At 35.7% G+C, this 27,086-nt stretch overlaps 1 protein-coding gene across 2 annotated transcripts in view; it reads left to right on the forward strand.

Annotated features, from left to right (window-relative positions):
* Positions 1-26,586, forward strand: part of DOCK1 (dedicator of cytokinesis 1) — a 489,239-nt gene extending 462,653 nt beyond the window's left edge. For both annotated transcript variants that reach the window (XM_063307341.1, XM_063307342.1), the window contains exons 48-52: positions 1,804-1,949; positions 3,184-3,382; positions 8,561-8,711; positions 14,003-14,148; positions 25,557-26,586. In XM_063307341.1, coding sequence (XP_063163411.1) covers positions 1,804-1,949; positions 3,184-3,382; positions 8,561-8,711; positions 14,003-14,148; positions 25,557-25,652 — 738 coding nt within the window. In that variant the 3' untranslated portion in view covers positions 25,653-26,586. The remainder of the gene's footprint in view (positions 1-1,803; positions 1,950-3,183; positions 3,383-8,560; positions 8,712-14,002; positions 14,149-25,556) is intronic.
* Positions 26,587-27,086: the final 500 nt, after the last annotated feature.

Genomic DNA, 27,086 nt, shown 5'->3' on the forward strand with positions numbered 1-27,086 from the left:
ACAAGAAGAAGGATAAGTCTCCCTTTCTCTGTAAGTCACTGCCTAATACATCCAAAGGTCAACTATTGCATAAACTGTAGAATTACTACTTCATGGAATTCAAACAGCTATTTCATAAAGTCCACTGGAGGCAGATAAATTGCTTTAGTAATTGTCAGTTGGCCATCCTCAGCCTAAATATTCTCCACAAAAAAAGAAATATAGGAACATAAATTCTACTTACACATCATTTATTAACATTGTGGCAAAATTAATGGCCTTGTTTATGCCCAGCAAAGATCTTGTTAAAATAGATAATGTTATATCTGTTTTATCTATATCTTGTGCAGAACCCATTTCCTATTAGTTAATAACTTGAAATATTTATCAGTGATCAAACAGCATGGGAATTTTATTTTTGGCAGAAAAACACAATTTTGTGTGTATATCATTTATTAATAGCTAACAAATCTTGAGTATTCAGTACTGTAAAAATTCTACATTAAAAATATTTTAAAGATTGTTATTCCATCTCTGTGTTTCTTTGTGAACTCAGGTATTTGAATCACAGTACTAGTATTTGTGTTTCTATAACATTTTGGTCCTTTTGAGTAATAATATTTAACAGATCTAATGTACTGTTAGATCACTACCGAAGAAAACCTCATTGACACAGAAGATCATGAGGGCCCTTCTTGATCTAGGAAATCCCCAATCCCCAAATAAAGCAGATTGGAAGACCTTCTGTCCACGTAGGCTGAGAGACAAAGAAGATACCATTTTGCTGCTGCTTGCCAAGAGATTCCTTGCATTCCAGATAATAGAATCTCTTCATAGGATGAGATTCCTGACTCTGTCCTATGCATTTGCCTCTTGGGGTTGGTACTTAAAAAAAGAGCTGAACTGGGGCAGCGAGGTTGCCACTAGAGATGCAACTTTCAGACTCAACTCCCCTCTACTCCATCTTGTTTTCTATAATGTAGGTACCAAGTGGGGTGAAGTTTGTAATGATGTCTGATGTTAAGGGGTGTGTTTCCAAGAGTGAGGAATGGAAAGAAGCCTGAGAGTAAACACTGAAGTAAAAAATCATCAAGGGGAAATATTATGATTAAATTCTACAACTTGGTTATTGCTGGGAAAATAGGGCAGGCTGCTGGCTGATAAAATGTTTATTATCCAAGATATAATTCTGGATGAAGCTGCTGATTTGCTGACCATCTTGCTGAGGGGGGAATATACCTCCTCAAGCTCTGTCACCAGCCTACTCCATGGTACAACAACTAGGATGGGAAAGTGGGGAGGTGGAATGGTCAATAGGAATTCTATCTTGCTGTTAAGCCTTTGAAATAGGCCAAGTGAAGAAACAGATACCACACAGACTACTGGATCTTTATTTTGTTGTTGTAAGGTATAGTTACAGAGTCTTGAAAACCTGATAGAGTTTCCCTTGACCTCCACTTATACTAAAGAGAATCAAGGCAGGGTTATCTTGAGCTTCCTTCTCACCCCCTCTTCCTTCCAGGCTAAGTGGTTGTTTACCTAACCATTTTTGTATTCCTTCCTCATGCTTAGCTGCATATTCTTCACACCAGATGTCTGTCAAATTTGAGTGCAGTGGGCAATAGCATAATAATTATAGTAACTGTTATTCGAAATACACTTGTTCAAGAAAAGGTGTTCATAGAGGGTCTAAAGGCTTCTAAGTGATATCTTAGTAACAATAATATTGTCCTTAATAATGGACTGATGAAGTCACCATATTTTACATCTACATCTTTCATGGTGCTCTTGTAACAGAAGAAATTATATTTGATCTTTTTGTAGCCCTCATCAGTAGATGACAGACAAGGCAGTCGTCCAAGATCTATGGTTAGATCATTCACAATGCCTTCCTCCTCAAGGCCGCTATCTGTTGCTTCAATTTCTTCAATCTCATCTGACAGTGCTCCTTCTAGACCTGGCTCTGATGGGTAAGAGTGATATAATTTGTACTGTAGTTCTGCTCTGTACCCTTTTGTTTGTCTTTTTAAAGATAAAATCTAAGCTATAAGAGGCTATCATGATGTATAAATGAGATATAAGATGTCTATTTTGCTAGTTCATTCTGAAGCTATTTGCTTTTATTTCATAACACTTTACAGACAGATTGAAAATCAGTTTTATATCTAGACAGTGAGAAAAAATATTTAGCCTGAAGATTCGTATCAGCCTCTTTTCTTTATCTAAAATATTAAAATTAAGCTGAGTGTGTTAGGTGAATTTCACCATTTTTTTTTTTGCTGGTTACTGATTTTGTGAGCGGAGAGAGGCTATTCTAAAAATCTAATGCATTGTGAGGAGACTCTGATTTAGATCAGTATCCCAAATAGTTTTTTTATCAGTATTTCTGTTTGATGTTTAACACAACATGATCCCTTTCTCATTGGCATGGTGGGAGTAGGGGTAATTCCCGGCATATTTGTGGGATGCCAAGATTTTGCCCCAGGCAATTGTATCACTAACTCTTGCCATTGTTGACATAATAAAAATAGGCATTTAGAAGCAGTGCTTTACTTTAGCTTTATAAATAGGTTTTGATATGTTCTTTATCTTGGCATGCAAAAACACACAATATAAAAAAAAGAATTATGGAACCAGCAGTAGATTATGACGCTCGTGCATTTGCAAAAGTATGTTTAAACTGGCTCCTGTTATGTGGAAGCAAATGCTCTTATTTGCATTTTAGTGGGCAGATAGCAGAGAAATAATTTTTGGCAGAAAAGTTGTGTTGTGGCTTGATCTAGAGCAGGAACGCTTCCCACAATTACTACACTGTGACTGTTTTCCTTAAAAAGCAGTCAGTGTCAGTATGTCCGGTGACACTAGCAACTATCAACTGCAGTTCTACTGAATAAGCCATACTGATGTTGTTACAGTCTGATTACTTTCTTTAAGAAAAAGTAGCCAGTGAGTATGTCTAATGATGTCATCAACTGCAGTTCTACTGAATAAGCCATACAGATGTTCTTTGGTTCATAAAGTATAATATTGAATTATAATTTTTTTTGAAAAATAATAATAGAGAATTAAAAACTCTGAATGTATAAGTATGTGTGCATACAGTATATATCTGTACGTATTCCTTGTTTGATTGAAATAGGATGAATATTCTGAAAGAGTTGTGCTTTCATTGTACATATATTAAGAAAAACTGATATTGTTCAGGTTTGTGCTTGAGCCCCTTCTGCCAAAGAAGATGCATTCTCGATCACAAGATAAGTTGGATAAAGATGACTCAGATAAAGACAAGAAAGAAAAGAAGAAAGAAAAGAGAAACAGCAAGCACCAAGAAATATTTGAGAAAGAATTTAAATCGACTGATATTTCTCTGCAGCAGTCTGAAGCAGTGATACTTTCAGAAACTGTAATTATAATTTTCCATACTTTATTTAAAGAAATAACTTTTACATATCAGAATTCAACGAACAGTGTCAAAATGCTGGATGGGGGGTTATACTCTTAGGATCTGGCATCACTAAAGACTTTATATCATTTAAGACTGATTTGAGTATTTTAGCACTTGTAAATTCCTACCTTCCGTGTAACATAGGGTAGAGGTAGAATGTGACTAATTAGTGTACTCACCTGAAGAAGCCTCTTTTCTAGATCATTTAGCCAAGTGATCAGGTAGCACAACCCCATGTGCTGACATTTGGAAAATTATGCAGCTCTATCCCCATACATATCTTTAATCCCATACTGGTGCTGTATTAAAGAGAGTTCAGGGAGCAGAGATTAGTCAGTATCCAATAGATTTTTTTAGGCTTACCATAAACTATACACAGACTGGGGCTATTTATTATCCTAAATTATATTCAGTCTTTAAAGGAGCTATAGCTAAGCATAGTTGAAAAATTCTGCAATTATATATATCTATATAAGGATATGAGATAATAGTGTTGTTACATCTAACTATTGTAAACTATCATTCTTGTTCATTGTACAGTTTGCCTACTATTCAGAGAAAACAGCACTTTAAAAATACTGATCTGGATAACTGCTATGCCTCTTTATAGCACAGTAGATACACTTCACATTAAAACTTAATCTGTGCTTGCAAGTTATCATGACTTTTGGGAGTCAGTGAGTAGTGAAAAGGCATAGTCCAGCTACCTTTTACTGTATCAGTCTGACCCATGCTCTCAGGTCAGCTGCTGAGGTCCTTCTCTTAGAGCCATTCTTGTCAAATGTGGACTAGATGGCAGTGAGGGAGAGGGCCCTATTGCTATGTTTCCCAACTATTTTATTAATGGTATCTGTGCTCTGCCTAGAGGCCATTTGTATTGAAGGAGTAGAAGAATCTCATAAATACCAAGAGGCCCTATGTATTTAAGGCATTTTTACAAAAAGCCTTATTGTATACAAAGAATGTTACCTGCCTTTTCCTTTAAATATTTTACTGTTTTAATTTTTTTAGTTGTATATGCAGATAGACAGACAGACAGATGTAATATCTCATGCATTCAATACACACAAACACATATGCAAATGGAGGATGGTGTAATATAAACATATATCCTTTAGGAAAGTTGTCATTCATTCTGTACTAGAAACTCTCATGTTTTTTGCTGGAAAGTCTAGTTCTTCAGAAAACATTATGAGCATGTGGTTCTCATCCGTTCTAAGGCATCCTCAAGCCAAGCCTATCCTTCTGTTTACTACATAGAAGCCAGTGGTATGTTGCAGATACAGGGAGTCTGACTTTTAGAGTTAACCAAGGGCAAAAGATAAGTAAAATGTTGTATTATGTTATTCTTAATAACATAAACATATCAACCAAAATTATGCCATTTATAAGGTCTCATGTATTTGAAGGATACTTTGAGGTTGTATGGACTCTTTTCTCTTTCTTTCCTAGAGCCTTCATTCTTTGGCTAAAATACATTGCGAAGCTGTTAGAGTATAATTTTTCTTCTCTGTGGGAAGAGAGCTATTCCACATAAGGAAAAGCATCATTACTCTGGTGCTTTGAGACCATTCTGCTGATGGATGTCATTTGGTTGGGGAAAGTATTCCTCCCCCTCTCTCTTAAATCTGGTTTGGAGAGATGGGAAATCTTCCGAAGTCAGTTTGTAGTGTATGCACCCAGCGTTAGAGAGAAAGATGAAAGTGAAAGAAGTCCTGCTATGCTATCAGAAACCTGCTCACATATTATTGATTGTACCCCTTAGTTTTTGTTAAAGGTAGAGTCTCTTGAATTGAGCTCAACTTCAGCTGATTGCATGGACATGTCCATGAACTTTTCTTGGCAGCAATTCTTAAACTCAGATTTTCATTATATAACAGCAATTTGTTAGGTCTTAGATAATATAGTGTTCTCTGTACATGCTAATTGGTATGAAAGGCACCAGCCAGTTTGGTCTAATGGTTAAGGCATGAGACTAGAAACCAGGAGTCTGTGATTCTAGTCCTGCTCAGCCCAACTAGTCCCGCTCAGCCCAACTCACATCACAGGGTAGTTGTTGTTGTGGGGAAAATAGAGGAGGAAGGAGTATTAGGTATGTTCCCCACCTAGAGTTATTTATAAAAAATAATGAAGGCGGGATAAAAAATCTTTTAAAAAAAGGCTTTGGTTACTTTATCTCTATATGCTGAAATGGAAAACATCTGTTATATTTATGGCTGGTGTGGGTTTACATATCTGGAGGTAGTATGGTGTTTAAAAGAGTTCTGAACTAGAGAGATAAAAGATCAATTCCCTAGTTAGCCATACATTTCAATGGCTTATTATTGGCACTTGGTTATTTTTCAGTCAAGAGTTGCTGTGGAAATAAAATGGTGTAAAATCCATGTGTGTGTGTCATTCTAAGCTTCTTTGAGTCAAATCTTTAGTAAGAGATTTGGTTCTTTGGTTCTCATTCTTTGTACTTGATGGTATTCTGTTTACTAATACCTTTCCATTTCTTTAGAACAGGCATTGAATTAACTGGTCTATAATTTCATGTGTCTCTCCTTGTTCCCTTTTTTAATGAAATCAATGGAATTGCTAAATTAAATTAAATTAAATTAATAAAGCAGCTAAAAGAAAAAAAATGTAGTAAAAGCATACTCAAATATGGCAGCTAAAAATAATTATATATATACTGTGTGTGTGTGTGTGTGTGTGTGTAAATCTTATAAAACCAAGGCTTTCCTTAATTTTTTAACAAAAAAGCTGCCAAAGGTCATTAAGGAGGCTGCCAGTCCAGTCTCTCCAGATAAGCCAGAATCTCCCAGAATTAAGGGGCAGCTGCTGAGTAAGCCCTTTCCCATTTTTCTATTGACTAGATGGCAGCCTCAGATGGGATATAGAGGACAGTCTTACCATCAGAACTTAGGGCACATGCAAAATGATAGGGAAGTAAGCATTCCCAAAAGTATCTTGAACCTAAAAGGTTTAAGACTTTAAATGTAATTCCCAATGCTTTGGACTGCACTCAGGAACAAATGGGTAACCAACTGAGGCTTTGCAGGACTGACATAATATCATCTTCCCATTCTTGCTGTTGCATTATAGGCTTATTACAGATTCAGGACTGTTGCAAACTCATAAGGCTAATACAATATAGTTGTTAAAAATGAACAAAATAATCCTTTAAAAATCCCAGTACAGGTACTATTTAAAGCTCAAACAGAAGCTAAAGCTACTGGCATATTAAGACTATGTGTTAAAGATCTCTTGTCAAATATAGGCTGAATTCCAATATTATACAATATGTGGCTTACTTTTTAACATACTATATGAACCCAATAATCGTGCACATGTAGTAAATTGTGATTTTTAAAAAAATAAGCCATATCTTAACATGAACTGTGAATCAAGTTAATGATTTGATATTAAGAGAATGAGATACCAAGTGGTAACAATCAAACTGGCAATGAATTTGCATTTCAAAAAGTCCAAACATGAACATCTACCCTCAAAATACATAGTAGAATTTAACTGGGAAATTGAATATAACTCTGGTGTCCCAGATCTTGAATGACTTCATAAAAATCTGCCTCTTTTGATTAGTTTTGTTGCAAGCAGTGATGTTGTCTAGCTTGATCTTCAACAAATAAAAGATAGCAGTGTCAAGCACATGTATTTCAAAGTCAAGAAATAGTTCCCTGTTTTTAGTAGCTACTTTGTGCTATGCATTCTTCATATATGGATTTGTTTGGCATATTTCAGTCATCATAGACAATATAGCATAATGATTTTTAATCCAGACATTCTTCTAATTTTAAAAACTTAGCTGTTCCTAAAAAATGTTAATTTTATACAGGTATCATTTATTAATTTAAAAAATACTACCTTCTTTGCCAAAGAAGACAAGCAGGAGAAGGGGACAGACTTATAACAAAAGAAAAAACTTTTTTTCTCAATTTTCTTCTCCCTCCTGATCGGAGAGGATGAGGGACTGCTGTTCAGATTCTAACAGTTTGCAGATCAATCTCTTCTGTTAGAAAGTGTGATTTAAAATGCTTAATTGGAGTTTCAAGTATATAACTTGTGGTCTAAAACTTGTCTGTGTACCTAGTAGCTTTCTGTATGTTGTTGAAAAATAATATAAAAAAGCCTGCATAAACATAGAGATGTAGGGACAGTAGATGTACAGGAAAATGTTCTAAAATGGGGTTTGGAGGCAAGGGGGCTGAATAACTTCCTGGAAGTGATAAGAGTTCTTTCTGATACTGGTCCAGGTTCAATGTGTCTCGGCTTTCAGTAACAGAAAACAAGATGAGTTATCACTATTCCACCATAGGAAACGTGAAAAATTATAAGTGCATTTCCACCTTATAAGTCATTATCTAACTCCTTTTAGGAGTTCTACAGTTAGTAAAACTATTTCTCATTCAGGCTACTAGACCACATAATACTGACTAATATTTTAGTTGCTGGTAGACTTTATTATTTTACATATGGAACTGAATTTTCTGTGTCAGGAAAATTCAGTTCAATATGTAAAATAATCAAGTCCATCAGCAACTAAAATATTAATTAATATTATGTGGTTTAGTGGTCTGAATGAGAAAACTCAACATTAACTAGATGATTTTAGCAGAAAGGATTAGAATTATTATAGAAACATTCTTCATACTCATCTATGTTTTAATTCATTAGTTGCACAAGACATTTTATTACCCAAAAAACTAGAAAACATCTCAAAAAATATATTAAGATGTTTGAAGGACACACCAAGGATATTTTATTAATCCGACTGAGTAATGCTGCATTGAGACAAAGATTTTTTTTCCTTATCATTGTGACATTATGATGTATATCTTGGAACATACTTATCACAATGTCGACAGCTCATAAATTAATGTTTTCTCTCTTATATCCAACAGCCATGCTCTAAGAACAAATTAGATTTCATTGTATAGTTGGCAAATGTAGTATGTAATTTGGCCTACTGGATACTGCTGAATTACAACTCTCTTATTATCAGCCATCATGACCAGTAGTAAGTGATGCTAGGAACTATAGTTCAGCAGTATGTAGTGGACCACTGTTTCCCACTTGCAGTGTAAAATATACTTCTAATTGGTCTAACATTCTTTTTTTTTCCCCAATCAGATCAGCCCACTGAGACCACAAAGACCAAAGAGCCAAGTAATTAACGTCATGGGAAGTGAAAAACGGTTTTCTGTTTCCCCATTGCCACCTCCTCAAAGCATCCCTCCACCAATCACTCCAAGAACCAAGCTTTCATTCAGCTTACAGCCCAGTAAGTCTATGGAGTTTGATGTTTCTGCAATACTTTATGTCTAGATGGATAACTTTAATAAGAGAATTTATAGAATATATCCATCGGGAGCACTCTCACTTGGCTTAAAAAGAAATAATTATATCACACACACACATTCAAAATATATTTGATATTTTATTTGATATATTCATTGACACATTTTCCTGCATACATAATAAGAAAACATCTTTAGCTGTATATCTGATAAGGGTTTTTTATTAATGTGATTTGCATTTCAGCACTGGATTCCATGTCTTTCAGTCGGTGAAAATAATATTTTTATTTATGTCTTGTTTTTAAAAAGGAAATAGTATATGGTTCTTATTAAAAATTCACTATATTGTTTTAAGGCATTGAATTTTTCATTTCAAAATTCAGTTCGTATGCAAATATTTAGCTGATCCAACTTGTTTGTTTGTTTACTTACTTACTAGTTTTGTATACTGCCATAATCCTAAAGGACTCCTGGCAGTTAACAGCAGAAATATAAACCTAAAAATATAAATAATATAGATAGCAATGCAAAATCACCTGAAACACTAAAACAATAACAACAACAGATTGACTATTCCAACTTGCTTAAGTGTTATATATTTTGAATTCAGTTTATGTAATCATAATTATACCATAAGGAGTTTAATTCATAAAAATCAAGATCAAAGCATTTGGTAAGTTCACAAGCTAACCAATGATAAAGGCTCTTACCTGCGATGTGATTAAAGGCTTCTGTCACTTGCTTATTCAACATAGTGACTAAGACCTCAGTTGAGCTATGTAATAGAGCTTCAGGGGCTACCCAAGTTTCCTCTAGAATCCCTCTGGGTCCATCAGGAACCTCAACTGAGACCTTAGTCACTGTGTTGAATGAGCAAGTAACAGCAGCAAATATATATGGCAAATGATCAGATCGCATCTATGTGGACTCTGTGCATGTGGATCCCAGGGAGCAGCTTGGTCTTCAGATGAACTCTGGGAGAATAAGTGGCATAAGAGACACCTAGAGTGCCTCTGGAGGAATAAAAATAGGAAGTTCAACTGAGCACAGGTAAGAGCCTTTATCAATGGTTAGGTTGTGACTATAAGGGCAATGAAAACCAATTATTTCTCTGCCCTTATTGCATCCATGGATAACCAGCTGATGACCATGTTTTGGGTAATTTGTGTACTGTAGAATTTCTGTCTGGTCTCCAACCTTCCAGTTCCAAAAGGTATGGATGAAACAGATCATCTAGATTTATTCCAGTCAGCTTCAGATCAGGTTACAGCACTGAACACATTTGTAGATGACCTCTAGTGGGCTTAGGATGGGGGCTAATATACCTGTTCTAGCTTTGCTTGATCTTTTGGCAGCTTTCAATACCATCAATCATGGCAACCTTCAGGGCCAGCTAAAGGTTTGGATATGGGGACACAGTTCTTTAGTCCTTCCTCAAAGGCAACTTCAATCTGGTAGGTTGAGCGAGATCTAGCCCTAGGCCCCTGCTTTTCAGGATGCCACAGGGATCAACTATCTCCCCACTCCTATTTAACATCTACTTGAAGCCTCTGGGAGAGGTCATCCATATGCATAGGGTTAAGTATCATCAGTACTGTATATCTCTGCCCCAGGCCATCCAAATAATGCTGTCAAGGTTCTTTCCCAGTGCTTGGAGACTATGTGGGTCTGGATGGGAAAGAACATGCTTCAGTTCAACCCTACCAAGACTGAATGGCTATGGGTTTTAGGGCCTCTACATCCAGAGACCTTTCATTGTTAATTCTGGCTGGGGTAACACTTCCCCATTTAAAGTTGGTATGCAATCTGGGAGTCCTCCAGACTCATGGCTCCTGCTTGAGAAGCAGATGGCAGCCATAACCAGCAGGGCCTTTGTACAAATCCATCTTTTGTGCCAATTGCATCCATTCCTAGTTTGGGAGCTACTACTCAGTCACTCATGCTTTAAATACTTCCCACTTGGACTATTGCAATGCATTCTACATATGGCTATCCTTGAAAAGTATTTGGAAGTTTTACCGGGTCAGCAGGACATGCAGTTGGGGTACACTATGTACACCCATGTAACACCACTGCTATGTGAGCTTTTTGAGCAATTCAAGGTGCTGGTTGTGACCTCTAATGTCCTTCATGACATGGGGAACTCCCATCTCCAGTAGCTTTGGCTCATTCCACTATCTGACAGGGTGGGCATGCTCTGGCTCCTTTTTATGAAGCAGTGTCACTTGGCAAGACCTTCTCTGTCAGGGCATTTATTCTATGGAACAGCCTCCCCCTGAGATTCAGATGGCCTTTTGGAAAGCTCTGAATATTTGGCTGTTCCCCCAAGAATTGGGGTGGGGATACTAGTGGAGCCTGGTGTGTGTGTTTGGGTTTTATGCTTTAGAGAATTATTAAGGGTGCCTTGACTATGCTTCTTGAGTGGCTGTTTTTTGGCTAGCTGCCCAGAGTTCTTGGTTAAGATGGTTTGCCATATATATTTGCTTAATATAAATCAACAAATAAACATTTATTAGGGAGGAAATTAGAATATGTGGGAAAGAGAGCCTGTTGCAGGTTCCTGATCTATCCAAGTTTGTCTACAAAAAGGGCAAGTAATTTGTAGTCTAAGAGCCTGATTTTAGGTAGCCTTATTTCATGCAAATGGAGGGAGCTTAAATAGAGAGATAGAAGAAAGGGGGAAAGTCCTTTCCATGTGATCAGTTTTGATTTCTAGCAAGGAAAAAAAAGTGAGGATAGCAAAAATAAACAGAGTGAACTAAGGCAGGAAACCTTCAATAGGTGATTACTTCTGACAAGAGCAATCTGTTCCCTGGAAGGCAGCTTGGTAGAGAAGATGGAGGGGTCAGGGAGGAGGAGAGAGAAATGGAAGAGTCTGGAAAAAAGGAGGAAATTATAGAAACAGTTACAGTAGAAATATCTCCTATCTCTTCCCAAAAGATTAGGGAAGATAATCTGAACATTATAAAGCCATAAAACAAGTTCTTAAGGAATTTGGTAATTAGTTTTTTCCATTTTCTTAAAGAAGTTACCCTTAAATACTTTCAGATAGTTATAAACTGTTTTGTGAGACACAAAGCATATATCTTAAGATCAGTATAGTATTTGTATAAAATCAAGGCATCTGAATACTTTACTTTGGCTATAGGGTGTTTTTGCTCCTTTTTTGATACGTAGAATTTTAGGATTTCTCTTGTACCCATAAGGGCTCTATTCTTTTATTAATAAGCAAGAAGAAAGGAGCTAAGCCATGGCAGTTTCATTACTCAGGTTTGCTACATGCACACAAAAGACAGGCCCAATTACAGGACTATTTTGAGCACATGAAAATTCCTTGAGTTGCAATGTCCCAAAAGAAAAAAGTAAAATTAAAGAATAAAATTTGTGTCAGGAAGACTAGAAAGTAAATTTTAAAACTGCCTGATTTAATCACCTTGTATCAGTTAGAGATTGTATGGCAACAGTATATGGGACTAAATTCCAAATTGGCTGAAACTATAAAAGTCACTGTTGCCTTATTCAACATTGTAGAGCAGACCACAAATTCCAGAATTCCCTGGCAGCACAGACTATGCTGAGCTAAATTGCTTGGCCATTGGATATGGAATCCATTTCCAGGTACCCTTGGAACCAGCTTGGCACACTTTTCTCATCAGAAGACTGAGATTTCATCTCTTTGTCAGGCTTCAATGGCCTGTCTGCTTCTCACAAACCAGTTCCTGTCTTTTAATACTGCAGAAAGGCAGTTGTCTGCAAGAGTAAGCTTTAAAAGATTTGAGATGGATGCAATCTGTGTGCATGAAACTATAGTCTGATGTTCTGCTTCTGTGATGCAGGTTCCCAACATAAATTCAGAAAGTTTTATTTACTGCTTTTCTGAGGTAGAAAATAAAAATGAAATAGTTGCCAGCTGAAAGTCGTTTTTTTTCCTTTAACTCTACATATATCTCATCCCTTTTCCAAGGAGTTCATGGCAGTATATGTGATTCTTTCCTGTCCCCATTTCATCCTTACCACTACCTTGTGAGGTACAATAGGCTAAAAGACAGACTGAAAAATATAATTCACATAGAAATTTGAAGTTGGATTTGTAACAACTTTAGGGCCTTGTTGACAAGAACTGGTATCACAGATTTCATATTGTATGTAACAGAATGTTGCCTTACTTGGAATTAAAGATATTAACAGACTTCTAGAAATTTTAAAAGATGTCCTAAATAGAATATATTTGCAATGGTATTGCAATCTATTCATTTTTCCTTTTGATATTTCTAGCTATGGAAACAGCTATTCACCTCATTTAACATTACAGTTAAATTTGGTATAATATAATATAAATAATATATACATATGTATACATCTATTATATTACATTATATATAAATATGTATATATATATATTAGATTAGATTAGATATAACTATAATAATATAGTTTAATACTAATATTCAAAATTATATGTAGACCACTTCTCATACACGATAAAAAATAGAGCAACATGCTACATCCAAGATTCAGTAACTGAAACTACAATTGAATATCTGGGAATTCCCATCTCAGAAGATGCATTTTTGTTATCTGAAAGAACACTTGCGGTATAGATGGTCCTGATTTCTCCATCTGATGAGATACAAATATTAACCAGCTATGTCAAAAAAAGGAGCAATGGGATACAACTTCAGTTTTGATTAAGAATGCTTTGTTGGAGAGGAGACAAAGATTAGTAATGGCCAACTCTCCAGTATACCAGAACATCATTCAAGGAAAGCTGATTAGTCTCCCAGCTGTATGATCATTCCACAAGAGCCCTGACATTTCTGGTTATTATGGATATTATAAAGCAACCATAACAAATATTCTTACAAATACACTGCTTATTTCTGTTCAATTTAACCTTGAATTTATATATGAAGTGGCCTTTCAACTTCGTATCTTTCTGGCCCACACCAAATTATAATGGATGCCTACCCTCCCACCACGTCTAAGCCATTCATACATGTCACAATCAAGGACATTTATTATAATTTCTAAAGCACTGGTGTTCTGAGCAAAAAAAAAAAAAAGCAACTTGATTAGCAATTACATATTATGATATAAAAGACTCTTTTTCTTTCTGTTTACTGGATGGTTCTTGTTGCTACTCTTTCATTTTTCAAGTAAGAAATGTTGGAAAGAATTTGTGAAACTAAAAAAAAGTTATTTTATTTCCTAATACTATAAATTAACTGTGAATGTGAATAATCTGCTGAGAGTTACATGCATCCTTATTTTTCAGATACAGAACTAAATGGCATGAATAATTTGGAAATGATGGACATCCCTCCACCATTACCTCTGAAAGGTAGCATGGCAGACTATGGAAATGTCATGGAGAGCCATGAATCTATTAGCCCAGCCACATCCCCACCTGTACCTCAAAGAGTAAGTACTGTTTCTAGAAGTAACCATACATAATGTTTATTGGCTTGGTAAAATATTATTCTTACAGAAGGTCCACACAGAAAAAATGCACAGAAGCAAATTAAAGATCAATCTCTACTCTCCAAAGTCCAGTTGCCAAAATCACTATTTCCACTGTTTCTGGGTTGTAAAATTGGAAGCTAGCTCAAGTTCTTTGGGTCCTTGGGATCTCCCAATGGTACTTATACAGAATGGCATTTTCATTAGAATAGGAAGGAAAGCTGAGACTCAGTCTAAGTACCTAAATTAATTGGACAATGATAGCTGTACAAATATTAAAAGACTGAAAGGCAAGCTGAGAGAATCCAACCAACAGCTTAGAGTTTATGGTTTTTCAATCTTATCTTACAGGAAGAAATGTAGTATCATTTAGGAAAAAATAATTTCGTTTCACAGGCATTCACAACAGTTTCTTAAAAGCCAGCAATTTTACCATATGTTTTGCTTTTAGAACATGCAATTTTTGTCAAAATAGTTGAGTGAAAATATTGCTGTTTGTAATTAGAAGCTATTCATTATATTCTGAGATACAGGTACAGTTAACACTTTGCCATGTTAGACCAAAACATGCAAACAAGCTGAATGGTCAGACTGAAAATAATTTTACTGTAAAATTATTATATCTGACAGATAATAAAATGATAAATATGGGTAATATCAGTATACTAATATAGTGGAGAACAGGGGATACGGGTGTTCCCTCCATCCACGTGTCAGCAAAATGGAGCTTGTAGGACAGCTGTTATCCATCTTTCCTTCATCCTGAAGTTTCCAGAGTCTCTGAAAATACTGTGAGATTAATTGTGGCAACTTAAGGAAATGCCATTTGGAAACAACTGCAAGGAAAATTATTTCACAACACACAACCCAGAGTGCCTGCGTTAATTTAGCTGCTGGAAAGAGACCTGGCATCAAAAACACCCGCTTTCCTTCCCTCTAGCAGGAGAAAGCAGGGAGTACGGCTCCTCAGCTTCCAGTTCTCTGAACTCCAGCATGCTGGCTGGGGAATTCTGAGAGTTGAAGTCCACACATCTTAAAGTTGCCAAGGTTGAGAAACACTGCTATAGAGGTTGGAGAGCTGATGACAGAAGACCTACTTCTCCCTTCTAGGGAGGTTTTTTTGGTGCTGGGACAACTATCATCCAGAAGATCCACTTCCCCTCCAGCTTCTGCTGTAACCCATAGCTGGGCAAGAAAAGTGGGAGAAATGGCTTTTTGACACAATGGGAGTGTAAAAAGGTGGGTCAGGATAGGAGCTGATAACAGACATACACACAGCCAGTACTTAAGCAAGGGGATGATTGGATAGGACCCTATAAACTTCATCTTCTTTTTTTTCTTCTCCTTGGCTACTTTGGAAGAGGCAAACCTTTAGCAGCCAATGCTGCCTAATCCATCATGGTTCAAATTTTCTCTCCCCTCTCCCCTCGCAGCCCTCCAAGCCTAGCTAACTCTCCTCCAAGTTGCAGTAACTCTTTTCTTCTAGCACATCACTTTTCACTTCCACTTCCTCGGACAAAGTTTCCCTGAATGTGCAATAGCTTCTTTCCTTAGTTTAATACTTTTGCCCAGGCTAGCTTCCCAGCCTGAACTTGTCAGCATATCAGATTTGTGGTTCTATTTTATATCCTGTGCTGTTTAACATCTACATGAGCTTACTGGGGGAGATCCTGTGGAGCTTTGGAATGGGCACATCAGGATATTGCTAACACCCAGCACTACTGCTCTAAGGGTCCTGAATCCTGCCTAAGAGCAATAATAGGCTGGGTGAGGAAGAACAAGCTAAAATGAAATCCAAGCAAGAGAGTTGTGTTATTAATCAGGAGAAAACTGAACATAGGATTGAAGTGAAACCTGTTGTAAAGAAGGTTGCACTACAACAGAAAGAGCAAGTTCTTAGTTTAGGTATGTTCTTTGACTCCCAGCTGTTCCTGGATTTGCAAATGGACGCTTTGGCAGGGAATGTGTTTGCACACACTTTTTACTAGTATGCCCACTACATTCCTTTCTGAGATGTTCAGATTTTGACATTTATTCTCATGTTTGATCCAGCCCATCTATACTATTGCAGTGACTTTTACATGGGCTACCTTGAAAACTGTCCAGAAATTGCATTTTATTGTAAATGTAGTAGCCAGACCGCTGACTGAAACAAAATACAGAGATCATATGATGCCTGTACTGCAAGGTCTGCATTAGCTACCAGTTGCCTGCTGGGCACAATTTAAAGTGCTGAATTGACCCTTAAAACCTTAAACAGCTTATGACCTCATTATATTCAGGACCATCTATCCTACATGAATCTGCCCAGTTATTCAGATCATCCAAAGAGGCCTTTAAGAAGGTGCCCCTGCTGCCAGAAGCTGGAAGGGGGACTCTCTAATGGGGTTCTGGAGCTATAGAATGTGCTTCCTAAAGAAGTGGGTTTTGCTCCCGGTATTTAAGAAAATACATCTTTTGCCAAGCTTTTGTTAATTAAATTTTAATGATTGATTTTAATTTTGATTTTAAATGACTTCATTGTTATGCTTTATACTCTGTACTGTGTTTTTATTGTTATAAGCTGTGTTAAGTGTTGGAATACATAAAAAGATAGGGTACACATTCAATAATAAATAAATAAATATAATAGAGCTGGAAAAGGGGAGAAGAGGGTTTGAACTCCATTCTTAGGAGTTAAGTTAAGTTAGAGGGTTTGAACTCCATTCTTAGGAGAAAAGGCTACAATGTTTGAGATACTTCAACATGCAAAAAAGGCAACTTAAGGGAGACATGGCTGAGGAGCTTGGTATGGTATGGCAAAAATGGACAGGAAGAAAGTCTTTCTTCTTTCAGAGCATAAGGACCGATTAAGCTTATTGGAAGGAGATTCAGAACAGAGAAAAGAGAGCACTTTACACTCTGCATAATTTTATTGTGGAATCCATTAACCCATGATGTGGTGATGGCCACTAACTTGGAAGACTTTCAAAGGGGATTAGATAAACTCATGGCAGACATGTTTATCAAAAACTTTTAGTCTTGAACTCAATGTCACTTCTAGGGTGGGGCAGCATGTCTTCAAATACCAGTTGCAGGGAACTAAGGTGGGAAAGGGGTATGAGAGCATTCCAAAGGTATCTGATCAGCCACTGTGAGAAACAGTGAGAAATACTGGACTAAGATCTTGGTTTCACCAAGGACTGATCTTATGTTCCTAAATATGATTAGAATGCAAGTCCTGAAAAAATTGATGATTTGGATTGAGTAAATGCAGGTAAAGATAATATTTGGCAAAGAGATTCCTTTCTTTCTCTCCAACTTCTGCTTGATGCACCGTAAACATGATCTTTACATTTGGGCTGGATGGACAACTTAAGAATTAAAAGTGACTACGTAACAAGAAATAAAAGATGGACAAGTGTGATCCAGTCAGCTAGAACATTTCTTGGTGTAAATTGTGAAACAGACCATGAGTTATTCATGTAAAGTATACAGGATAAACTTAGAAAATTAAAGAGAGAAGTTGTGCCAGCAAGGTATGATTTGGAAAACATGCAGTTGGAATATAAGAGCAACGTACGGAACAGATTGAATATGCTTAACTTATGCAAAAGGGACTGTGAGGAGATATGGGCTGAGATAAGAGATACTGTGCAAACAAGGGCAAATGAGAAATATTCCCAGTATTTCAAAGAGGAAAAGTTCCAAGTGGCTTTTAGAACAAGTTACCAAGATAGCCATAGAAAGCTGGAAGATAAAGCCATGGGTTAGAAGAAGGACACAGGCTTTTAATGTCAAGCAAGACAGGAGAGGGTAACATACCTCAGTCAAGAATGTCAACAAATAAAGAATATAATAATGAAAGGAAAAGAAGATATATTTGTAAGAATAGCAGAGAAACCATAGGAAAAATTAGAGCTATAATAGAAATGCTCAGAATTAATTATAAAAGAGATCTAATGTAGGCAAGTGAGATTAGAGGAGGATAGAAAGACTATACTGAAACATTTACAAATGGAATTATAAAATAAATGGAAATGTTTGTAGAGAGCAGAGGGAATGGTCTTGAAGGACAGGAGGAAGACCTGCTACCAAGGCAGTGCTACCAAGAAGGTCTTGATCTCAGGCTAAGAAAATAATGTAGGAAAACTTCTCAGACAAGCCCCCCTAGTTCACATGAAGATAAAGGGAGGGAGGGGGAAGCACATTCAGAATTGCAAGATTCTCTTACTATGACTATTACAATAAATATAGGCTTGACCTATATGGCATTGGTTTCTTAGTCTGGTCTACCTTTTTGGGTTGACATCAAGGGACAATATAGTCAAGAACAATTCTACTAGAAAGTGAGGTATGACAGGCAGCAGACCATCTATCAAATAGAAAGGCATCAGGCATAGCTGAAATACCTATTGAACTGTTTAAAGCTTCAGAAGAGGGAATTAAAGTGCTAACAGCTCTATATCAACAAATATACAATAAGACTGTATGTTCTAGTAATTAGAAAAGTTCATTACATAAATCTATACTGAAGAAAGGAAATTCAAGAGAATATGCAAATTATTGAACCATTCCATTAATAGCAGCTGAAGTAATTTGAAGATGTTACAAAAAAGAATGGACCATATAAGAAAAGAGAAATGCCCAATAAGCAGGCAGGTTTCAGAAAAGGCAAACTAATATAAGGTAGATAACATAAGATAGATAACAGAACAAGAGAATACAAGATGGAGATTTACCTTTGCTTCATTGAATATAATGACATCCTTGACTTATTATAGCCAGGATCATGCCAGAATGTGGAACATATAACCACTAATAAATGTGCCAGAACACCTAATTATTCTTCTGCAGAATCTTTTCAGTGAACAAAAAGCTGTTGCAAAAAATGAATGTGGGGAAACAGAGAGGCTCATAGTAGAGAAGGCAATCAGATAAAGATGCATATTGCCCCAAATTTGTTTACATTATTCAGTGAATATATTATTAAAATGACAGGTTTGGAAAACACGATAGCTGGAATCAAAATGGAGGTCAAAATACAATTTTAGATATGGAGACAGCATCATTTCATCAGTCAAAAGTAAATAAGATTTAGAAGTAAAAATACAAAGTGAAAAATCCAGGTTAATGTTAAATGTGAAGAAGACAACGCTAACATCCAGCTGCATGCTTACTGAATTTACAGCTGAGGGTGAAAAATGAAGTTACTAGATGAGTTTTCTTGGTCTCCAGAATAAAGATGGCCAGTATGCTGTAGAAATAAAGAGATTAATCTTAGAGGGCAATGACAAACTTGGGCACTTGTTTTTTCCAGTCGTAATGTACAGCTTTGAAAGATGGATACATAGAATGAGAGGAAGAAAACAGATACCACTGAATTATGGATTTAGAGACAGCAAGGAGATCCAATCAATCCTGGACCAAATAGAGAGTGACAGCTTCCTTGAGGCAATAAAAAGATAGCCACAACTCACATACTTTGGACATGTAATGGGATGATGGACTAGAAAAAATTATGGTTGGCAAGGTTAAGGAGAATTGAGAAATGGGAGGACAATAGATTAGGCAGATAAACAGAATCAAAGATATTATTGACTGTCCTTAGCAGAGCTACATGTTGTTGCTGAAGTCATGCTGAGACATCAAGCATTTGTCCATGAAGGCAACAGAAGTTGAACCTGACTGGATGGTAACTAACTAACAGTACAGTGGCTCATACAGCCTAAACATATTGTGATAGCTTGTCCTTGTCTTCTGTATAGAAGACGGAGTACTAAATTGACTCAACAATTCTTATAAATCAGCATCTTCCTCAAATTATTCCTTGCAAATGATAGAATGCAATTCCAACTCCTAGTCAATCATACAAGGAGAATATCATGTATAGGTGTCACACAGTCACATATTTTATGGAGCCACAGTTACATGGGAGGCTTATTTGTGCATGAATTGTCTTACATGAGCAGCATGCTAATAGACAAAGTTCAATATTTCTGTGGACACTAAGATGTGTCTTACTACTGCATTTTAAGAATAGGATATATCTTGATAGTAATCCCAACATACATGTGGAAAATGAAGAGACTTACCCAAGTGCTGAGACCTCCCTCAGTATTTACATGTCTATTAAGATATTACTATAAACATTAAAATTGAGTCACATTTATAGATTTGGTTTTATTTGAAGTATCCATACTTTTCATTATAAAAACACACTACTGAAGCTTTTTAGATAACATAATCTCATTTACCTTGGAGTAGACATCCTGACACTTCAGATGTTTAACTAGAACACCTAATAGCCCCAGCCAGCATGGCCAGTGATAAAGAATTCCAGGCACTGCAGTTCAGTAGCATCTGGATGACCATAAACTCTCACCACATAGCAGAACTGGAGATATATGTATTAGAATGAAGTATTCAGTTCAGCCCTTAGCTCTAAAGTTACAAAATCAATACTTAAGGGAAAAGGTTCTTTAGTATCTCCCTTTTGAAGTTAACATGAGACCTTGCACATTGTTTTCTAAGGATTGTACCTATCACTGTATACAAAATCAGCTACATACTAAATTCAGAATCAAAAAAACAAATTGAAAAGAAATGGAGCAGTTTAATTTAAACCATATGATGTTTACTAAGTACACAAAGAAGTTTTGATTTCCATTAATTTAAAATTACATGCAAAACTTTATGTACCTTATAACAAAAGCAATGTACTGTATAGTACAAGAATACAGACAAAAACAGTATATATAACTTCCCCCCAGTCCTAATGCTTTAATAATGAATGTATATAACCATGTACAATAAGTTGAAAACTATAATTATAAGTATATCTTGTCTGCCCACAGTATCTACAGCTTTTGAACCTGTGTTCAGAGCTTCATCAGACCAATAAAGGATTGTCTTTCTTGACAAGTCTGAATGAAAAACATTTTCACCAAAATATGGAAGTACAGTATTTATGGCTATTGAAAAGAATGGAATTAAAAAACCTCCACAGTATGTCAAATTTTATATATGGCAAATGTTCTTCTATTAATTTGAAATTTGGCATATCTATAGACCCAATCAAATAGACCATGGATGCCAAACTTAGTATTAACTCAGTGGGTTTTTATAAGGTACTGTACATTAGCAAAATACCAGGTAGATTGTGAAGCTTGATGCTGGCTGGGCTGCCATTGTTTCTTATTTTATTTTTTTCTCTTATTTTACGTTGACTTGGAGAAGGGTTGTGATGTTTTATTGTAGGATTGTTTTTATGTTTCCTGTAGTAATATGTGGGTAAAAAAATCCTAGTTATAAATAAATAATAAACCTGGCAAAGGAACGTTCTTTTAATTATAAGCATGAAATAACAGAATTCAAATAAATAAAGGCAAAATGAAACAGAAAAGGTATAATTTACTGTTTGCATTCAGTTCTTCCAAACTATTCTGTAAGTATTGTCTCAAATGTTTAATATTGAATAGTGCTATGAGAATTACTGTTTGTACTATCATACAATACAATCAAGATCTTCTGTAATATTAAACACTGTAAGATATATATAGATATAGATATAGATTCAGAAAGACAGAGGGAGAGAAAGTCAAGGAATTATCATTTTTTAAACAGTGATTTTGATTTTTTTTAAATGTCCACAATATTTTAATGCAAACCTCTGATGTTATTTAAAAATTCATGGAGAAAAATTCACATTGCCTTTATATCACCCATTTCTTTGAAGGCTGTAAAGAGAATCAAGGATAGCTGCTTCTTTTAATACAGAAATTAAAAGGGAGGAGATCATGCGGTATCTGAGATAAATGCTTCTATGTTGCTGTTGCATCTTTTACATAAGATTTCAGTTTTTCCTGAGGGTCACATGACTGTAGGAAATTGGCCTAAATATGGGCTTATTTTGAGCTGGTGGACCATATCATTACTTCAGGGATAAACCAATCTCTTAAAACCTAGCATTTTTGAAACCTAACTCAGTCCACTTAATTAATGCAACCATAAAATATACATGGAGCCCCTGGCCCACTTTATCTAGGCTTGGAAGCTAAGTAAGTCTGCCTTTTCTGACTCTACTAAACGTGATTGGTTTATAACCTAGTTGTTGGTAGCATCTCAGTGGTCTCATCTAGCTTTGAAGCTAAGCAGGGTCAAGCTCAGTTAATATTTGGAAGGGAGTCCGTAAAGTAATACCAAAGTCGCAGGCTAAATTTGGAAGTCAACAAAATATCTTGGAAGAACGCAGCAGCAAATTACTTCTATCCTGTTGCCAAGACAACTACAAAGATGTGTTAATTAAGTCACTGGGGGTAAACCCAATTTGAAGAAACCTTTAAATTTTTCAGAAAATTTGGATTTCTATTTCAAGCATATTGTGAATGGCAGTGAAACTTTTCTTCAGAGTCTAATAGTTCCTTTTCCTGTTTAATTTTAAAAGGGTAGACAGAAACAAGAGGAACATTCTATATGTTTATAAAAGTAAAAAGAAAATAGGAAGAAGCTGCAACTACTAGCAACCTAAGAGTCTCAAAATGTGTGTCATTTTCTATTTACTCTGCCAACAAGATATTACTTGCAGCACAACTTATTATTGAATAACACCCCCCAGAGTCAGACCCATAGCGATCAATTTTCATATTACCCTGGTCACCAAAACTTCATCATAAAACAGCTGTAATCATTAAAACTATTATTTCAAACATTCATAATGCTTTTTTGATTGGGTGTTTCATAAATCTGGCAATTACTTGATATAATTACAGTATTCAACATAATGACATCGTACCAGTCCAGGTCCAGACTTGGACTCAGTGATCAGAAATTAATATGGGAGATCTTACCAAATCTTATAGAGTTGTAGAGTTTTTGTAAACCAGGTAATCCAACCTTCTATTACAGAAAATTTAGAGACTGAGCATCTGCAGTAGATGATTAACCAGCCTCCCCCCCCCAAAAAAAAAAAGAGTGAAGAGAAATACTTTCCTGTCCTACTGCTCTTCTAAAAATGTATAGTCTTTTTTAGGTTAAAATTAGACCTCAATAGTAGCTTTATAAGACATAGCATCTGTAATATTTTAGAATGCTTAGGCCACTCTTCAAATATTATCTTTTTATTTTATACAGGGTGTGTGGTTTTTTAGAATCATCATTGCAGTTTAAGATCAAGACAGCATTAAAGCAGATTACTCAATCAGGCTCTATCACGTCATGAGTGGAAGTTAAATCTAGGGCTACTTTCTTGGCTTTTGATAATGGGGGCAATCAAAAATATACCATTTTGATATGCATGAAACCAGTGCCATAATTAATACTGCTCCAGAAGGGAGTCCTAGAGCAACTTCCTTGGTAGTGCTTTTCAGTATTACTAGTATTAGATACTAATGTAATATTTTTCCTATTGTTTAAATACGCTCCAAAACCACCACCATCCTTCTCTTAACTCTGAGGGGAAGCAACACTACTTTCCCCATTGCCGTTTTCATTGAAAAGACTTTGCTATCACAGGGCTTTATTAGAATCTTATTCCTCTATCTTTTCCTCTATTTATGATATTTTCTATGAAATGGAAATGTATACTATTCTGGTTCTTTACCTTCTTTCCACCTTCTCCTTCCATGATTGCTTTAAAAATTTAAATGCTTGCCCTTCAGTATGGAATCCACCACTGTCAGTTTGCTGCTATCCTGACTCATCAACCCTTAGCCTAAATTGTTCAACCTGTGAAGATTTATAAGTTGCAGCAGCTATATTCAATTCTCCATAAACCCTTTCCCTTAAATTTGTATCCTTCTCTTCTTTTTTGTCCTTAATTCCCCCATTCATCCATCAAGTCAGAAAATGCACATTATTATGCGTATGCCCTTCACAGTAGAAATTATTATGGTAAATCAGTCATCTATCACTACATCCTGACATTGTGTTGACTATGTTACATAGCCACTCTAAAGCCGCATAGTCTGTAACTAAATAAAAAGGATTTTGCAGTAAATAATAACGCAGAGAACAAATGGTCTACGTCATGGCTAAAGTTTGTTTCTCTTCAGTAAAATAATTACGTTTCCTAGGATATAATTCCTACTGAGAGATAAAACAGAATGCTTGTTCCACCATAATATGGAGACAGAACTGACCCCAAATTAAAAGCTGAAAGATATGTCACCAGTGTAAATGGCTTCATTATCGGACCCTTTCATCACTGGGGGTCTGGGTAGAATTTTGACCATGCATCAAGAGTTCTCTTCAGACCATACTTCCGCTTCAACAAGCCAGCTAAGGAAACAGTGGGGAATACCTATTTGTGGAACAAATCAACTATAATGGACCATTAAATATAATAACTGTTGCACGTGTCCCTTTATAAAAGATACTGGAAACTCTGCAAAGCTAATCTTAATAACTGGATACCTTTGCTATTTCTAAATGGCAAGAAATCTTGCTGCCTTTTTTCCCAGCAATTTTGTTTGAAAGTGGGTCTTGAATCACAGAAAAGGTGTTTGCATTCATCCTGGAGCCTTGGGTTGCGTCATCTGCTAAAATAGAGAAGTCTTGAGAAGTTTCACTAAGTATAAGGAAATCAAATGTTCACAGTTAATCTGAGCTGCACTCCAGACATAGTGATTTGCATTATGGGTGATACCAGGTTCCTGGCACTACTCTTAAATGGCATTTGGCATTTTTCTTGTGTAAGAAAAAACAGGGAAAACACAAGATGGAAAGCAACTTATTTGGACCTATTGTACAATGAAGCAAGGTGTTCACAGTAGAAAAATCTGTCTAGGAGCACTCTACAAGAAATCTGACTCAACCATTACTTTCCTGGGGAATTGTCTGAGTATGCATTGCCATGGTATCTACAGAGAATTCCCTACTTCTAAAGAAAAAGGTATCCTGGTCTAAGAGTTCTTTCTCTAAAGTATCTATCTTAAATAAAATCCTAGAAATCAAAATGTAGTATTCAGCAACAAAGTATTTTAACATTACAAATATTAAGCCTTCATGAATATATGGTAGCAAATACAAAGTTGTTCGTAAGTTATACGTTCACACACTTCATACAGCATGGCCTTTCTAAAATAAGAATTGGCAGCCAATTATAAAAAAGGTAGAGAAATATATTCCAGGATATATCTCAGTTTGGTAGTATTTAGTGCTAAGATAGTTAACAACTACAATATAAAATAAGAATTATACTTGCTTATGTAATAGATTCCAGTTGGTGTCTTTGTTGAATGCTCAACTTTAGTTACAGTCATTACTAAAGGAGTGGAATTAAATAGATATACCTTTTTATCCTGCTGTCACAGTAGCAGTACTATATGAATTTATATTTGAATCGATACAGTTAATTCCCTAGTAAGATTTTTATCCAAATTTTCTTCTAGCAACTGCCACCTCCTTTACCAAGTAAAACGCCGCCGCCGCCACCTCCAAAGACCACTCGGAAGCAAGCCTCTGTGGATTCTGGGATTGTCCAATGAAGAAGAAAAGATACCTTGAAAGACTAAGTTGTAAAATTTCTATGTCTTAAATATGTTTAAAATGTTTGCAATATTTTACATCATCCCAGATCAACAACATGAAACATTAATTGCAATGATTCTCACATTCCAACAGTTATTGATATCTCTAAGTAAGGTTACCAACTTATTAACTGAACTGCATTCCAAAGCAACCATGAGCTGTTTTTTAACTGTTGTTCTGAACAGGTTCTAGTACAATCAAAATATAGTTAAGAAATTGCATTTGTGTCTTTATCATTGCATTGGCATATGTAAGCCTTATGAAAAGAATTGTCCTAATGCTTGCAATGTACTTTAGTATTATAGCTATATAATCTTTTACATTAAAGTATTAGGAAGACCACTTATCATGTTCTGGGCTTATATTAGTGTTGGTCTCTCATGCATTGATTGGTCCTCATTCAATCAATGGCTAAACTAGTTTTTGCTTATATTTTAGTGCAGAATATGTTTTAGGCTCCTGGGCAGGCATTAATTTATAGGGAATAGTATCTTATCTGCAAATGTAGAAGTCTAAAAATTGGGACAAAAATGATGCTTTTGGAACAAACAAAATCAATCTTAACATTTGTATTTGATTCACAGTTGTGTCACTATGTACAGACATTATGTATATATTATGGTCTTACAGTGTCTTAAGTTTCCTCATCCTGCTTTTAAGTAATAAGTACACTCTATCTTCAAATGTGTTATGGTATTTTAAATATTGATAACTGTTAAAATATATTACAAGCCTAACAGAGTAATTAAGCTCTGAAAATATTATGAAAAAAATCAGAAAAAAACTAACTTTTTAAAAATGTCACTCTAACTTTTTAAAATCATTTACAAATTTTATAACCTTAACAATTGTTTTAATATTTCTATGCCAAATAAAGAATTTTTTTAAGTATTTCCTCTTTCTAAGAAAATAAAAATACTGGTTACTTTAGAACCTGTGTTTATATTTTATTGGCTTAAAGTTGGTAATATGAATTTTCTTAATGACCAAAGATTTGTAACTACAAATGAACTTGGATTGCCTGGATCCAAAGAGGGGATTAGCTGTGAGATGCACTTGGCTTAAGAACAGGGCCTCCAATTGATTTGAATAGCTTCTCAACCTCTGCTACTATATCCTGCCAGATTCAGGACATTGGATCAGTCAGGAACGACATTTGAGGAGATTCAGTTTTATGCAGGAAGAGTCCAGAACGCACATTCCCAATACATTTATAGGCAGTAGTATAAATTCACCTTTAGACCAAATACTCAACAAAGAAACCCTGGGTACAGGGTTTTGCCAAACAATTGTTGGGGAAAGAAATGAAGAGTTATTAAAGAACTGTGTATATTATATGAGTTTCCTGTATTTGCATGAGGAATATATCAGATGGACACACAACAAGCATA

The sequence above is a fragment of the Candoia aspera genome, chromosome 6 (genome assembly GCF_035149785.1).
Source record: "Candoia aspera isolate rCanAsp1 chromosome 6, rCanAsp1.hap2, whole genome shotgun sequence".
In the NCBI taxonomy this organism is placed as follows: Eukaryota; Metazoa; Chordata; class Lepidosauria; order Squamata; family Boidae; genus Candoia; species Candoia aspera.